The 14,507-nt window shown below is 43.4% G+C and overlaps 2 protein-coding genes across 3 annotated transcripts in view; one reads left to right on the top strand and one right to left on the bottom strand.

The window, feature by feature from the left end:
• The window catches only part of acvr2ab (activin A receptor type 2Ab), a 36,004-nt gene extending 28,148 nt beyond the window's left edge, over nt 1-7,856 (top strand). For both annotated transcript variants that reach the window (XM_035636810.2, XM_035636802.2), the window contains 5 exons: nt 442-587; nt 683-797; nt 1,167-1,305; nt 1,397-1,527; nt 1,640-7,856. In XM_035636810.2, coding sequence (XP_035492703.1) covers nt 442-587; nt 683-797; nt 1,167-1,305; nt 1,397-1,527; nt 1,640-1,834 — 726 coding nt within the window. In that variant the 3' untranslated portion in view covers nt 1,835-7,856. The remainder of the gene's footprint in view (nt 1-441; nt 588-682; nt 798-1,166; nt 1,306-1,396; nt 1,528-1,639) is intronic.
• A 633-nt stretch (nt 7,857-8,489) lies between these two features.
• Nucleotides 8,490-12,752, bottom strand: orc4 (origin recognition complex, subunit 4). The gene is made up of 14 exons (XM_035622536.2): nt 12,685-12,752; nt 11,833-11,901; nt 11,637-11,713; nt 11,099-11,189; nt 10,905-10,980; nt 10,723-10,808; nt 10,574-10,622; nt 10,327-10,478; nt 10,072-10,245; nt 9,875-9,961; nt 9,637-9,745; nt 9,442-9,537; nt 9,200-9,267; nt 8,490-9,027 (listed from the first exon to the last, which is right to left on the bottom strand). Exons 2-14 carry the CDS (start codon nt 11,887-11,889, stop codon nt 8,845-8,847), a joined length of 1,305 nt encoding a protein of 434 aa, XP_035478429.1. The 5' UTR covers nt 11,890-11,901; nt 12,685-12,752; the 3' UTR covers nt 8,490-8,844.
• Nucleotides 12,753-14,507: the final 1,755 nt, after the last annotated feature.

The following is a 14,507-nucleotide window of genomic DNA, read 5'->3' as shown; positions in this document are numbered from 1 at the left end:
CTGTATTAAAACCTTTTCATATTTTGGACAATATGTAACTATTTATTGATATCATTGGGTGTCTTTCAAAGGGACGTGGTCTGCTTTGACACTTCCCAACTGAAGACAAATAACCTGAGCACTGAAAAAACACACATCCAAAATATCCCAGGACAGCTGAACTGAGCCAACTGAATCTTTCTTCTGGATCTGTTGGCGCTGGCTTCCCTCTAGTGGTAATACAGGTGAACTACGTTTGTCTGGTCACTTGCCAGCAGTGACCTTGCATCAAACGAAAAAGATGAGGCACATTGGATAAGGAAGCAAACATATTTAGCTTAAGCACTAAGGTAGACATAATTGGAAACAGATCTCCAGTTAATTCCCTATATTTTCTCATCCGAGCAGAAAGCTTTAAATGTTCATACTGAGCATCTCCCTCCTCGCCCTATCCCTCTCCAGGGGTCGCTGACAGACTACCTGAAGGCCAACGTGGTGTCCTGGAATGAGCTCTGCCTCATCACCCAGACGACGGCCCGCGGCCTGGCCTACCTCCATGAGGACATCCCAGGGCACAAGGACGGACACAAACCCTCCATTGCTCACAGGTATGCTGGCAGAATATCTCAGCTTTTATCAGGACAATGCGATTCAGGTGAGATCTGTTGCGCTGCATTTACCGTGTTTTTTCTTTGTTTCTTAGAGACATCAAGAGTAAGAATGTGTTGCTGAAGAGTAACCTGACAGCCTGCATTGCTGACTTTGGCCTTGCCCTGAAGTTTGAGGCAGGAAAGTCGGCGGGAGACACACATGGACAGGTGTGATTTACAGCACAAGGAAGAAACTACTGAAACTCCTCCTCCTCACCATTGTCTGATTGCTTCACGTTTTAAGCTCAACTGTCTTCTTCTGTTCAACCCTCGAGTCAAACTCCCTTGACTTAATTTTATCTAAAGATTTTTAATTGGCTGAAAAAAACATGCTGAAATCGCGTCATCTGAACTGCTCAGTTCAACTAAGCAGCAACGCCCCTCGATGACAAGCATCACTTTTCGCCCCCTCGGCCCGAACCCGCAAGCTGCATCACGACTTCCTCCGGGCTCGCTGCTGATGCTCGCTTTTCTATTCAGGTGTCTGTCCTGATGCTGACCTTTGACCCCTCGAATGTCTTCCCTTTGAACTTGTAGGTGGGAACGCGGCGCTACATGGCTCCCGAAGTCCTGGAGGGCGCCATCAACTTCCAGCGGGACTCCTTCCTGCGCATCGACATGTACGCCTTTGGCCTCGTCCTCTGGGAGCTCGCGGCGCGGTGCACAGCCGCCGACGGTGAGGCCGAGAGCGAAGCGCATGCGAGATTGCTCTCACTCTTGTTGTTGTTGCTCCGGATTAAGTTTTCATCGTGTGGTTCTGTGAACAGGCCCGGTGGACGAGTACATGCTGCCATTCGAGGAGGAGGTGGGTCAGCATCCGTCTCTGGAGGATATGCAGGATGTTGTCGTGCATAAGAAACTGCGGCCCTGCCTGCGAGACTGCTGGCAGAAGCACGCGGTGAGCAAAAACAAAACAAGTCTGGAAAAGACCTTTTTGAATGTTTAGACTATAGAATGAAACGTTGAATGGGTAAGTTTTTAAGGATGTTTAATATGTCTCTGTTGCCCAGGGTCTGGCCATGCTCTGCGAGACCATCGAGGACTGCTGGGACCACGAGGCCGAGGCTCGCCTGTCCGCTGGCTGCGTCGAGGAACGCATCGGCCAGATGCAGCGCCAAGCCCCCATCATCGGCCCTGAGGAGATTGTCACCGTTGTCACCATGGTGACCAACGTGGATCTCCCGCCCAAGGAGTCCAGCTTGTGATCAGGCCAATCAGATGACAGCGGATGAGCTCGCGGGGGGATGAAGAGCCGACCCTGGTTGGTTGGCATAGTGGGGTTGTTTTTTTCTCCCTTTACTCCCCCCCCCCCCTTCTTTTTTTGTTCCTTTAAGTGCGGGCCGCTACTCTCGTTCAGGAAAACACCCTGCGCCCACCTCACCACATCAGTTTATATCCACCTCATTTTGATATGTGTGCCTAAGGATTTAAACGTTTTAAAGGTCAACGCTCTCTCACGCCAGGCAAAACAATTCAGGTTATTTCCGACGACAGGCGAAAGTCGCAAAGTGACAGTGTTGACACGCTGGGACGACGACGACACTCAACACTTTTATCATGTCTTGTTTTTATATAGACACACACACACACAGGAGGGCAACCGTGTTCTGTTCGATTTTCTACGGAGAGTGAAGATCGTGCGGAGGAATTTCACAGAACTCTCAGTGCATTTTAGTGTAAAAAGAAGAAAAAAAAGACAAGTACCCGTCTCTCGGTAGATTTGCTGTTTTCTTGTTTGCGTTTTTTCTTCTTTTCTTTTTTTTAAGAAACGACTATCGTTCTGCCAATAAGCAACAGCTTCTGAATGTTTATAGTGTAATGCTGCTGTACATAGTGTATTATGGACCCAGACAACTTGGTAATCAAGCTTATTTTAAAGGGGGGAGGGGAGGGATGGGGCGGCGTTTTTTCCATTCAAGCATTACAACGGTAAAAACCATAAACCTCCTTCAACCAGGTATACCTCAGTTCAGATGGACACAGTTTAAATTAGTCCCTCTCACACTTTTTCAACAGCCTTGGCTCTTTGTGACCTCCAAACGATCTGCTGTCTGCCACGACGCTCACGGGCGGCGTGAGCCAAACGAAGCCTCGTTTTTTACCCACGGCCGTACACACCGCAAACACAAGTGTCAATCCCCCTTTTCCTCCCCTGTCTCAATCTCGCATTCAGTTGTGCTCCACGTTTATTTTATTTGTGACTGAATTATAACTCTCTTTTGTTCTGATAATGACAAAAAAAGGAAACACACCCCCCTCCCAATCATGAAGTTGTTGTTTAAAGCGATTTTTTTTTTTCCGTTGAGTTTTGGGTTTGCTGTGTCAACTGTCAGCGGATCATGATGTCTATCGCTGACGAGCCTAATTTTGGCCATGAGATCTGGATATACATGTAATTATATCTCTCCGGATCAGCGCTGGGTACCAACTAGTGATACCTTTGGTATTTTACGCTTCAGGATTGTCTTGGAGCTGATTCTTATTGTTCTTTTCATTTTGTGAAATCACAAGTGTGTGGTCTGATTATCTTTAGGAAAACAAACAAAAAAAACAGATTAACAAAAGAAATCATGTGTTTTATTTTTGGAAAAAGGTATATTAGATTTTAAGTGCAGTTATTAAGGAAGTTTCCCGGGGCACCCCAGGCCCTACTTTGGAATCGTACCTGTATTTTAGCTGAGCCAGCTTGCTTTTGATTTGATCGCACACATCTTCTTCTCAATTTTTTTTCTTTGGATCACCATCAAGAGTCTCTGCTCTCTTTTGATACACCTCAGGAATTTTTGCTACTCACCGCCTCCTCACATCCTCCACAGCTTCCTCCTCATCCCCACCCGTCTTGGACTGGAGTACTCCCTCTCTCGCCGATTCCTCCGCCGTCACCTTCTTGCCTCGTCTCTACTTGTAAGGGTTGAGCCGTGCTGTCATAAGAACCGTCCCCTGTAGACCCCACACATCTGGTCTGGACTCAACCCAGTGAGGACAAGTCAATTTGGCAACTTTTGTCTGGTCAAATGTCACAAACGTTACCCCCACACACCTTTGCCGTTGCCCCATGTGTCTTTTGACCCAGACAGACAGGGTGGTGGCCATCAGGGGTCATTTGTTTCCGCGAAGTTGGAGGAACAGTATGCATTAGACAAACCTGCTTTAAGCCAACAAATTAGCAATTTTCACAAAATACATGTTTGAATTTTTTTTTTAATTTGAACAGCTAGTCTCAGTTTGCTGTTCCTCACACAGGGCTGACATGAATGGTTTTTAAAATCCTGCTCACACTAACCAAAATCCCGCGGCCAACCGCAGTTAGACAAGGAACCTCTCCTTCTCTCTCTCTCTCTCTCTCTCTCATCCTGGTGCCATTTCTGTGTATCCATATTGGTTTCTCTCGTAGATGTCAGGCAAAACGGATGTACCTGCCGTTGCTGCGGAGGCGGCAATGACATTTCTGGCTCTTTATTTTCCTCTGAGGGACATTGAAAACTGGTGCCGGCGGCAGACCTGCAGTATCTCCTCAGGCTTTGGGACGGTTTCGCAGTGCGCGCCTTTAAAATCAAGCAGTTTATTTTTTTAAAATTTAAATCAAGTGGTTTAAAACACGAAGGAAATGTCTTTCTACCGGACCGCTCTATGAAAATCAAGAGCTAAGTGTAACACGAATGAAATACGATTAACATGAGATTGTTTAAACGAACCCTGGACAGGGGAATCGAGAATCCTCCCATTCTGCACGGCAAAACAAGTCAAATCTGTAACTGAGCTGTGTTAGTTTTCAGCACTCACGTGTACCCCATCTACTCTGTAATACATGCTCTGTGTCAGTTCTGTAACCACAGATTTCTTGTCTAAAATACAGACTTTAGCGTGTCGAACGAGCTTAATATTAACAGTTGCCCCAGAACAAGCAGAAATAAATAGTATCTTTGAGTTGAGTTTGATTCCTGCTTCACCTCGAAAGAGAAGATTTGGTCAAATCAGGAGGATGAGACGGAGATCTGACAAGTTTGAGACACGAGACTATTGCAACAACAAAGCAAAACCTGAAGGAAGTTAAAACCATCACCTCCTTATTTACTTACTGTAGCACGAGTACCATATTTTTGCATCGATATAGCTTTCCTTTTGCCGCGGCAGTTCTTCGATTCACTGCGTCCTTATGGGGCTTGAACAGTCGGGTACGGTCGGTAGTGCAAACCCCAGCAGCCCTTCAATAAGTAATACCTCAGTCACAGGGATTTTTGGGGGGGTTAGAAATCTTTACCAGGGATTCAAATTCCCAAATTTTTGAATAGGGGTTAAGTTTCAGATTATCTTCATACCTTCGAGATGACCTACTAAACCAAATCAGTGCTAAAAAGAAGTTTCTTCATTCCTTTCGACAGTATTAAACCTTTTTTTCTTTCTCCCCAAGTTGGTTATCATCAAATGCAAAACTCGCCAGTATTTTAGCAACCAAGTTGGTTTCAAAGGTTTAAAGATAAACCTCCAAATGTTTGGTTAGTTATCTGCCAAAGAGGCTGGTAGAGTCGACCGATCTATCAGTCACATCCCAGTACTGCAGGTGGATGGTGGAAGGAGGTTCCGTTCCACCGACTTGAGTTTAAACTGCGCCTGGGAAACCGACCCAAACCGACAAATACCATTCAGGGATTCAGTACTATGCTTTTCTAAGTTCTAGCCAGTTAAATGCAACCAGTGCCGCAAACAACCCTAAACTTCTGTAGGATCAGCTGCAGGAGTGATTTTCAATACACACACACACACACACACACACACACACACACACACACTCAAATAACTTGTAGCATTTTAATTTTTGTTTCCTTTTTGTTTTTTTGTTTTTTTTAAATCCGTGACCTTGCATATTGATATGTTGTATTTATTTTTTAATTTACAGGCCTGAGGTTTTGGGGATCAGAGCTCCGGTGCAACTCGGAATATTGCTCTAAGAGTTGGCATGATTTACGGTTGTTGTTGTTGTTGCTGTTGCTGTTGTCGGGTGGGTTGGGGGGGTTTTTTGGTTGTAATTCAGGAAAATTCTTCATTAATTCTAAAAAGAAAAAGATGTAAACTGTACATGCTTCTTCCTATACAGTCATGGACAAAAACGACCGAGAATGAATGTTCTTCAGACTCCTGGATTCCAGTATTCTGTGTACTTTGATGGATTGAGCCCGGCCCCGTGTACCTTTAGAGGGCTTTGCGTTTGGCTGGTTTCGTGTGATTGTGCCCTGTCGCTGTAGAAACTAGTAAAACCGACGCACTCTGGGATCCGTTCATGCACCTTGTTTTTCTACGGTCACGGGTGAGCGTCATCTCTGCGGTTTCCCCCGTTGGGGATGGCACAATCTTCGCCGAATGTCAAATCGGAACTTTGTCATTTAAAGGTGTGTGAATGGCTCCCTTGGCGTGCAGGCTTTATGTTTTTCTATCTTGACCTCCTCTAGCCCAGCGCCTCACATTGCTGTGCATATAAACTACCAGTGATACATCTGTGTCTTGTTGCCCCCCACTATTTTAAGCAGTTCTAGGATCTGTACAGACATGAGAACATACGTACCTGTATCAACTATATACTCTGAGCTGAATCTTTATAAGTGCGTGTTGAACTTTAGTGTTTCCTCTACATTCATGTGTATACTTTTTTCTTGTGTTTTGACTCAGCAGCTGGGGGGGTTGGAGGTCTGGCCCAGCCCCCGGCTGCAAGATAAATGCGAGAAATAACTTTTTTAAGTTGAGCTTTGTGTAAGCTGAAAGCTAGAGGCTCATTGGTGTTGGAAAGAAAGAAAGCACTTAAGGGTTCATCAGCAGAAAGAATAGACAAAAACTGTATTGAATGATGAGCGTTCAGCCGAGGGGGGGGGTGTTCTGCAAGCAACCTATTCTGGACCGCCAATGGTTGCATCCTGAAGAACCCCTGAAGCTCTTGCAGAGCAGTTGCAATACTCTACATGTGATAATATACTTGGTGCCATTAAAAACGCACAAATAGAGTTTGGTCCAGAAATGAAATGTGTTATTCGAATATCAACCAAAAATTAACAATGAACAATACAACTGAACATGTCTGTATGTTTCATAGCACTAGGGTTACCAGTCCATTACATTGGATGGGGGTCATCTGGTGATTTGGAAACACTAACAACGCATAACAATTGATTGAAAGTGACGTCATACTTTATTGTCCTCCTCACTTTTTTATGGATGTCATCTTAGCTTTAAAAAGGCGAGGAGCCACGCCCAAAAGACGGATCAGGACCGGCCCTCGATGCCGACAAATGTTAAATACGGATACAAGCAGTCTACACTATGAACGTGAGTCGCCGGAAACAATAACCTGAGCAATAATCCCTACTTGAGCCCAAGACCAATTACATAAGCCATGTGTTTGTGCGATTTTTAATGGCGCAGAGTGTACAGTGATCCACTACAGGTATTTCATTCCAGCATCTCAATCTCCTGCTATTTTTCCCCCCCACTGTTGGTCAGAACTTTAGAGGAAACATTGAACTCCGGCGACCCCGCCACCAAGACCCGTCGTTGGCAGCGAGACGGGTGTGGTTGCCGGGGCCGAAAATTTCTACATAAAAAAACAAAACAAACAAAAAAAACACTAAAGCATTTTTGACCCCACATTCTTCGAGGCGTTCAAGTTGCATCGCTGATCCAGGATCTGCCAACGCAGCCTCTCATGGTAATGGTGTTCAAAGGGTTTCTGGTTTTCACGGCTGGAAGAAACTGATGAATCTGATCTTTTTTTGTTGTTGTTGTTCATGAATCTTCAGTGGGTTGTTATTAGATGAGGAAAATGTCTTGACTCTTTGCTCCTCACACTTGGGACTCTGTTGTACACTACTGACTAAAACAAAAAAAATGTGAAAATAGGAGAAGAACCTGAGGCCTGGAATTTCAAACTGGAAAATGTGTAGGAGGAATCCGACTGGGTGTTCCCTGAGCAAGTGTGACTCTTTACCAGCTCCGGGGGTTCTCACTGACCTCTGACCTTCGGAGCCTCCCAGTGAAAGGACAAAGGAGGTGTAGAGAAAAGGGAATTCCCTTTGCCAAGTATTATAGGAGAAAACCTTCAGAAAACCTGGACACATTATCACAGAAGAGACAAAAATTGATCCTCGATCAGCGCTGTGACTCCCGGCTCCATAGCCGTCATCATTTTTATCAGCTGAAGAGATCCACGTGATGTAAATAAATGTGTTTTTAGATTGTGAATGGTGATGTTTTTTCCTTTTTTTCCACTGACTAAAACACACTGTGTGAATGAAATTACTTAAAAGTTAGAACTAAGTCTTCAGGGAAATATTATTAATTGTGTAAACCCAAGTAAACACTCATATATCATTCAAAACAGACATGTAGTACATCTGTCGTCCTACATGTCAAGCTCACCTGCTGTGACTAAAACACACTCTAGGTTTTAATAGCAACATCTGAATGTCTAACACGGGGCATGTCACCTGAGGTAATGAAATATTACTTTACTATTATTAACCCTTAGGTAAATGGAATTTAAAGCTGTGTATTGTTTTCGAACTATAGCGTGTTTCACTCCACAAAGTCCTGTGAATGACCTGATTGCACTGAATATTTATTAATAGAGCTGTTTACTGCATATATGTACAGTATGTGCAGTGTTTTGCAAGGGTCTGTACTCCTTGACCGGGCAAGTGGTGACTGCAGAAACCCACCACTGGGTGGCAGCATTCAGCTGTTAAAGGGAAGGTAAAGTCCCAAGAGGAAATTTAGTTTCAAATTAGTAAATACTTAAATTACATTCTTATAAGTCTCCTCATTATAAAGGAATGTCCATATTCTGATTCATACATAACAATGACACCAAAAAAATTATATTGGGATAATTGTTTATTACATAGAAAATCCATTTGAGGCAAAACTTTTGCACTGTGGTGTAGACTATACAGTCTCACCTGTCAGCAGCACTGTTTTCCCCCTGCTTCGTTTTAATTGTGGCCCTTGGTTCAAGCTGAAGTGCTCGTTTCGATTTCAAATCTTTGATTGATTCCGTAAGACATTTCACTTGGTACTTGGTGCGTTTCGGTATCTGTATGCTCGACAACACAGAAACGTCACCAGCTTCTTTCCAAACTTTGAGGATATGAGTTCACTTTTTTTTTCTCTCGCAGTGCTGGAGCACGGCAAACCAAGCGTCCAGGCGAGCTCCAGAGTGTTCCGTGGAGCCCTAACCGAACGCCGACATGGCCCACTGCTTGACATCCGTGGGGCACTGCGGATACTTCTGCAGAGCCTCCATGATCTGACTGTGGTCCAGCATGAGCCTCATCAGCTGGTACTCCCTCTGGGTTTTGGCCGAGGAGCCGTCGACCGGTCGGATCAACTCCAGCTGCTGCAGGTGCTCGAAGGCCTGGAATTTCAAAAAAACCCATCAATGTTTGATTATTTTTCTTGCTGTTGGGGCTGGGCAGCAGCACAGAAGTATTATTAGACTTAGAAATTATGAAATTGGGTGAAGTGTTTTTTTAAGTTTTGAAGTCAGTGGCTGGAAGAGAAGATGTTGGATGACACTTTATACAGACCTTCAAGATGACGGGCTGCTCGAAGTTGTACATGGAGTTTGACTTCCTCTGCAGGAACTTTTTAAACTCTGAATGATAGGACGTACAGTAGACGGGTCAAATAATTTTTTACTCACAACAATACTTTTTCTAAATCCCCTTCCCCTCATTCATTTGCCTCATTCGTCTCCTTTATCCTCTTTATATGCTTTTTTTTCTCGTTTTAATCTCCGGCGACAAACCACAAACTATCCGGGTCATACCGTTGTGAACCATCTGATGGTTGAACGGCTCTCCTTCGTAGACATCGTTGAGGTGTTTCATGGCGATGATTAGGCACAGCTCCAGGATGGACAGGCCTAAAAAAGAGAAAAGGAAAATATATATACACACACATATATGTTATAACTTGCGTAAACTTTCCGCAGTATGTCATTTTCTCTTTCATTTTTTTTCACCATGGAGCATATTCGCCTTGGCGTCAGCAAAGCACAGCCGGCTGGCCTCCAGGAGGTCGGCGGGTTTGATGGCAGGTTTGGCGACAGAGACGCGACTCAGGCACAACATCTGCGAGAAAAGCAATTAAAGAAATACAGATGTTTAGTGTAAATATATTTTAAAAACAGGCAGTGTTAAACTGCTCACTGCTCAAAAAGCCATCAGTGTTTACTTGTTAAACAAATGTGTTGCTCTCACCAGCAGCATGTGCAGTGACCGGACGTCTTTGCTGGAGTTGTAATGTCTCTGTAAAACCTCCTCGACTGATTTGTCTCCACACAAAGTCTGCAGGAACAAACGAAACAAACAAAAAAGTGAAGCGTGCTGAATGATTAATGTTTCTAATTTGGCTGCAGAAAGCACCAGACTGCAGTCTTGCGAGTTCATCGTTTCACCTTGACGCCGTCGTTCCAGTCCTGAGCGAACCTGCTGTCGGGGAAACCGTCCGGCAGGCTGAGCTGGGTTCGGACCCGCTCCAGGTACTGGGTGAACGTCAGGCTGCTCAGCAGGTGGATCTGACGGTGGGAAAAGCGCGACTTCACCCGCTTCTCCAGCAGCTCCAGAACATCCTGAGTGCAAACGAAAACCAAAATCAGAAATGTTTTCAGTAGAGATGTGCCGTTATCAAGATTTCCTGAGCTGAGGCCTACCAGTCTGCAGGTGATGCCGACCACGGCGATGGGCGCCTGCGCAGACTGAGAGACGTCGAACAGGTTGTAGAGCAGAGTCTGGTTCTTATGGTGGGCGAACAGGTCGAACTCATCCAGGATGAACAGCACCGGGCGACTGCTGCTGCGATCACCTGGACAGGAGCAGGAAAGTAACCTCTTAGGTTAAGTTAGTTCACCTCTTAGTTAGGTTAAATCAATTCAAAAATCCCCAAAACAATTTTCGAACCTTTCTTTAGTGCCTCCAACAGGAAACCCAGATTTTCTGCAAAACTACCCTGAAATGAAACAGAGACATATATTGTGGCAGGTTTTTTTAGGGTTTTTTTTTTTGTATTATCAATGACAAAAAATTGCTGACCACACTCTCTTTCTTACAAACACTTTGTCTCCGACAACGTTTTCCAGGTGGAGTTGCCGCGTTATTTCTTTCAGCGCTATTCTGTCGTCGGTCTGCAGGAGACCTACATCGAACAGTAAATTAAAAAATGATATCCCAACATTTCACACAACTTTTGGTCCTTAAACTCTGAATGAATAGCACGAGGCAGACCCGGTACCGTTCAGGTGAACCTGTAGCAGGCTTTTCTGTGCCTCCTTGTCCTCGAGCAGGTCTCTCAACACACACTTGAGCAGCTGCAGACACACAAAAAAAACACAGGGATGACGTCAGACTATACAACCACCAACCCCCCCCCAGGATTTGAAACACACTTCCAAAACAATTCATCATCTTCTCAACCGGCAGGCTCACCATCGTCTTGCCCGCTCCCCTGGGACCGACGATTAGCACCGAGTTGCTCTCCCCGTGGATGGCCGTGCGCTTTAGCAGCTCCAGGAGGTGTCTGAAAAAGACACTAGGTTGTTTTGACTACAACACCCAGAATGCTCCTGCACTTGGAAAAACATAAATGCTCAGGTTTTCCAAAAGGAGTAATTAAAAAATGCCTGCTTTTTATTTAATGAGTACCAGCTATTATATCCCTCAGTGTCGGAGGTGGATTTCACTCCGGGAGGCTTGTGCTGTGATGAAGTCGGCCGGGAGCTTTTTCCAACCTCCAAACTGGGACAGTGCTGTCAGCCAGGTAAGACTGAACTGGGTCACTGAAACTCACACTGAGCTCTACATCCGTCTTTATAATCCTACTACAGTTTTGGATTTAAAAAATTCAAGAGGGGGTTTTCTTATACCGTAAAACTTCTGGCTGATATTTCTGGAACAAATTCAACTTGCGAAGTTCATTAGTATCAGGTTTCAGACTTTCTGACCAGCGTCGACGAAATCAACCCACCTGTGTTGAGCCTCTACTCCCTCCGGCTTGTCGGGGAGCCGCTGATGACAAAGCCGCTGCCTTAAAATGTCCTGAACCTGTTAATGAGAGTGTATTAAGATATTATATATATATATAACTATATTGTGTTTCCATCCAGCAGCTCTTGAGCGTCCGAAAAATTGTAAACAGAAGATAAATCCTGGTTGATACCGACCTGTGTGACGCATTCTCCTACTGGCAGATGAGCATCTTTCGCCGTCCTCTTACTCATGATGCTCTGACTCTAAAGAGGAAAACACGTTGTTCAATGGTTAAAATACCAGGATGTAGAGATTTTAGTTGTCTTCCAATGATATACTTAATCGCAATACCTTTAGGTATATTGTCCTAATATGCAAATTCCATGATCTGACATAGTTGCTATGACAGCCCAAGAAGACCCTGTAACTGACTTTGTGGCGGACGTTGACACATTACCACAAAACCTCTATTCAGTATTCGTCAAATCAATACATGATCTCCCTTTTTTTTTACAAATGAGCATTCATGCTGTGACACTAGTTCATGTCTGTCATTGATGAGCAGGAACTACCATTCAATTCGGCATGTGGCTAATGTGACAAGGATCATCTGTTTGGATACAATGTTCACTATAACTAACTAACCCTATGGCTGCACACGATCGGCCCCAAAAAGGTTTGTTAACAACACAGTTGGGATCTTTACAAAAACATTAAAGTCTTGACTACTTAGTGTAAGTTATTCATGCCGAATTATGCAGCGATAAGTTATTATTCAGAAGCGGCCACAACTTGTACTCAGTATAGTATCAATGTTGGGCAGCGAGCAAGGACGCACTCATCTATTATAATTCACGAATGGAGTTTGGTGATGACTTTTTCATGCTGTCACGGCGCCGCTGCAAGAAGCTAATAAGCGGCTCGCTTTTCACTAGCGAGGCGAGATTACTCAGAACACATCGTTACATTAATGTTAGTTGGTCTCACGATGTGTTAACAAAAAGCAGCAACGACAAAAAAAAGCCCTAAAGAAAACAGTAGATCACCTGCGGAGACGTCCGGGTGTTCGCGGGAATACTGCTCGACCAGCAATGACAACTTCCTGTGTTGACTAATCCTCGGCCCTGATTGGCTGAGGCTCGGAACCGAGTACAATAAAGTAGGAAGGACTTTGATAGAGGGTTTTTTTTCTTCTATTTACAAATTTTTAGGCCTTTACTGGCAGTTCATCCAATAAATAGCCTAAGCCTAATTGTTTGGACACTCAACAGCACATTAGCATATACAGACTGTAAAAAATGTCATGTTTATCATTAAACCATTCATCATGGATTGAAATATTAAATTTAATTTTATCATTTTAAAATTCTGTTTAGGAAATCAAACCAATTTCCACCTACGCCTTCAACCCCACTTCATGGTCTTTCCTCACCAAGTATATAATAATGCTTGTCATACCTCAACCCTGTAATGTACAGTCAAGTTGTATACATCTTTTTTTTTCATGACAAACTAGGCTATCAGAATATGTTACACTGCTACAGTGATATCACATGAATGTATAAATAGTTATATGACCATAAAGACAAAAGAGAAAACAAAACGGAAATTGAATCTCACAGACATTCATTATTATGACACACCAAACAACAATGATGATGATTTTTCCCTCTTGAAAGATGTTTATTGAAGCCTTGACTATAAGGGAAAACAATTCAAAACATTCTTACTAATGCAAATCAAGTGTTAGCTTCCCATCAAAACAAACCGTAAGTTGCATAAACTGATCAAAATGTTATGAGGACTTTTATAACGTGACGTATTTTCTATTGCATACGACAGGTTCGGCCTCAGGCAGTTGAGAACTAAACTAACATTCAGTAAGGCTAAGTGTTAAGTCTACAGTATTAAATATATATATATCTTATTTAAATAATATTGCCAAAGTTTGTGGTTCAAATGTTCAGCAACATATGTTTGTTTTTATTGTTCTGTTTTAGCAGATATATCCCATCTCCCACCTCTTTTACTTTCTTTGGACAAACACAATCTAGTTGGGACTCATAACAGAGCAAAAAAATTATAATTTTAGAAAACATTTGAGTCATTCTGACTGAATTTGGAGATGTGTTATGGTGGTAATTACATGTAATTATGAATTACATTCATCAAAAATCTATAAGGTCATAGCTGCCACCACTGCTCTGATTTTGATCAAATTAAATTAGGAGGGATGGTTCATCTGAATGGCTCGTGAGTTGCCAGCATATAACATCTTTTACTCACTCATGGTGATGATGGAGCTCTGGAGATGCTTGAACGCTTCCTGTGGCTTTTTGGTTGACTGATGAAAAAGGCACAATAAACCGCCAGATATCTTGAAAATCGTCTCGCAGTCTCCGCTCACGCTCAGCCTGTCACATTATTCTGAAATACGACTCTCTGCTCACACATTCAGCCCTGTGTTTGCCCTTAAAAATACATGAAGCGGCTTTTTTACAGCAGCCATACACTGAATTAATTAAACATCTCCTCCGGTTTGACCTTCAGACAAAAATTCATGTATTTGCACAGTGAGCTGGGTCTCCATTTCATCTCAGATCAATGAGCCCCTGATTTGTTTCTTGGTTCTCGTTCTTGTTCTTTTTGTTTTTGTTTTAGCTTTTCTGTAAATTACCTTGATGAGCGTCTGTTTTTACTTGTACCACTACGTTTTAATATAATTTTCTCTAGACTATCCTGTTCATTCACTCCATTGTTCAATGGTGGTTGATGAAATGCTAATAAGGCTTGAGGTGACACAGTCAGTGATAAAAGTTGTTAAACCTTCCATTTAATGTAATCAATTATGAACATTAGAACAACTTGC

Source organism: Scophthalmus maximus, chromosome 1 (genome assembly GCF_022379125.1).
Source record: "Scophthalmus maximus strain ysfricsl-2021 chromosome 1, ASM2237912v1, whole genome shotgun sequence".
Taxonomy (NCBI): Eukaryota; Metazoa; Chordata; class Actinopteri; order Pleuronectiformes; family Scophthalmidae; genus Scophthalmus; species Scophthalmus maximus.
This window is presented reverse-complemented; position numbering and strand designations above follow the sequence as displayed.

Bases quoted from the DNA above. Each gene is read 5' to 3' on its own strand.
- orc4 (XM_035622536.2), bottom strand. From the start codon at position 11,889: ATGAGTAAGAGGACGGCGAAAGATGCTCATCTGCCAGTAGGAGAATGC. The intron at 10,809-10,904 runs GTACCGGGTCTG...TGTTCGATGTAG, and splicing joins GCTACAGGTTCACCTGAACG to GTCTCCTGCAGACCGACGAC. The intron at 9,538-9,636 runs GTGAAAAAAAAT...TCTCTTTTTTAG, and splicing joins CAAGGCGAATATGCTCCATG to GCCTGTCCATCCTGGAGCTG.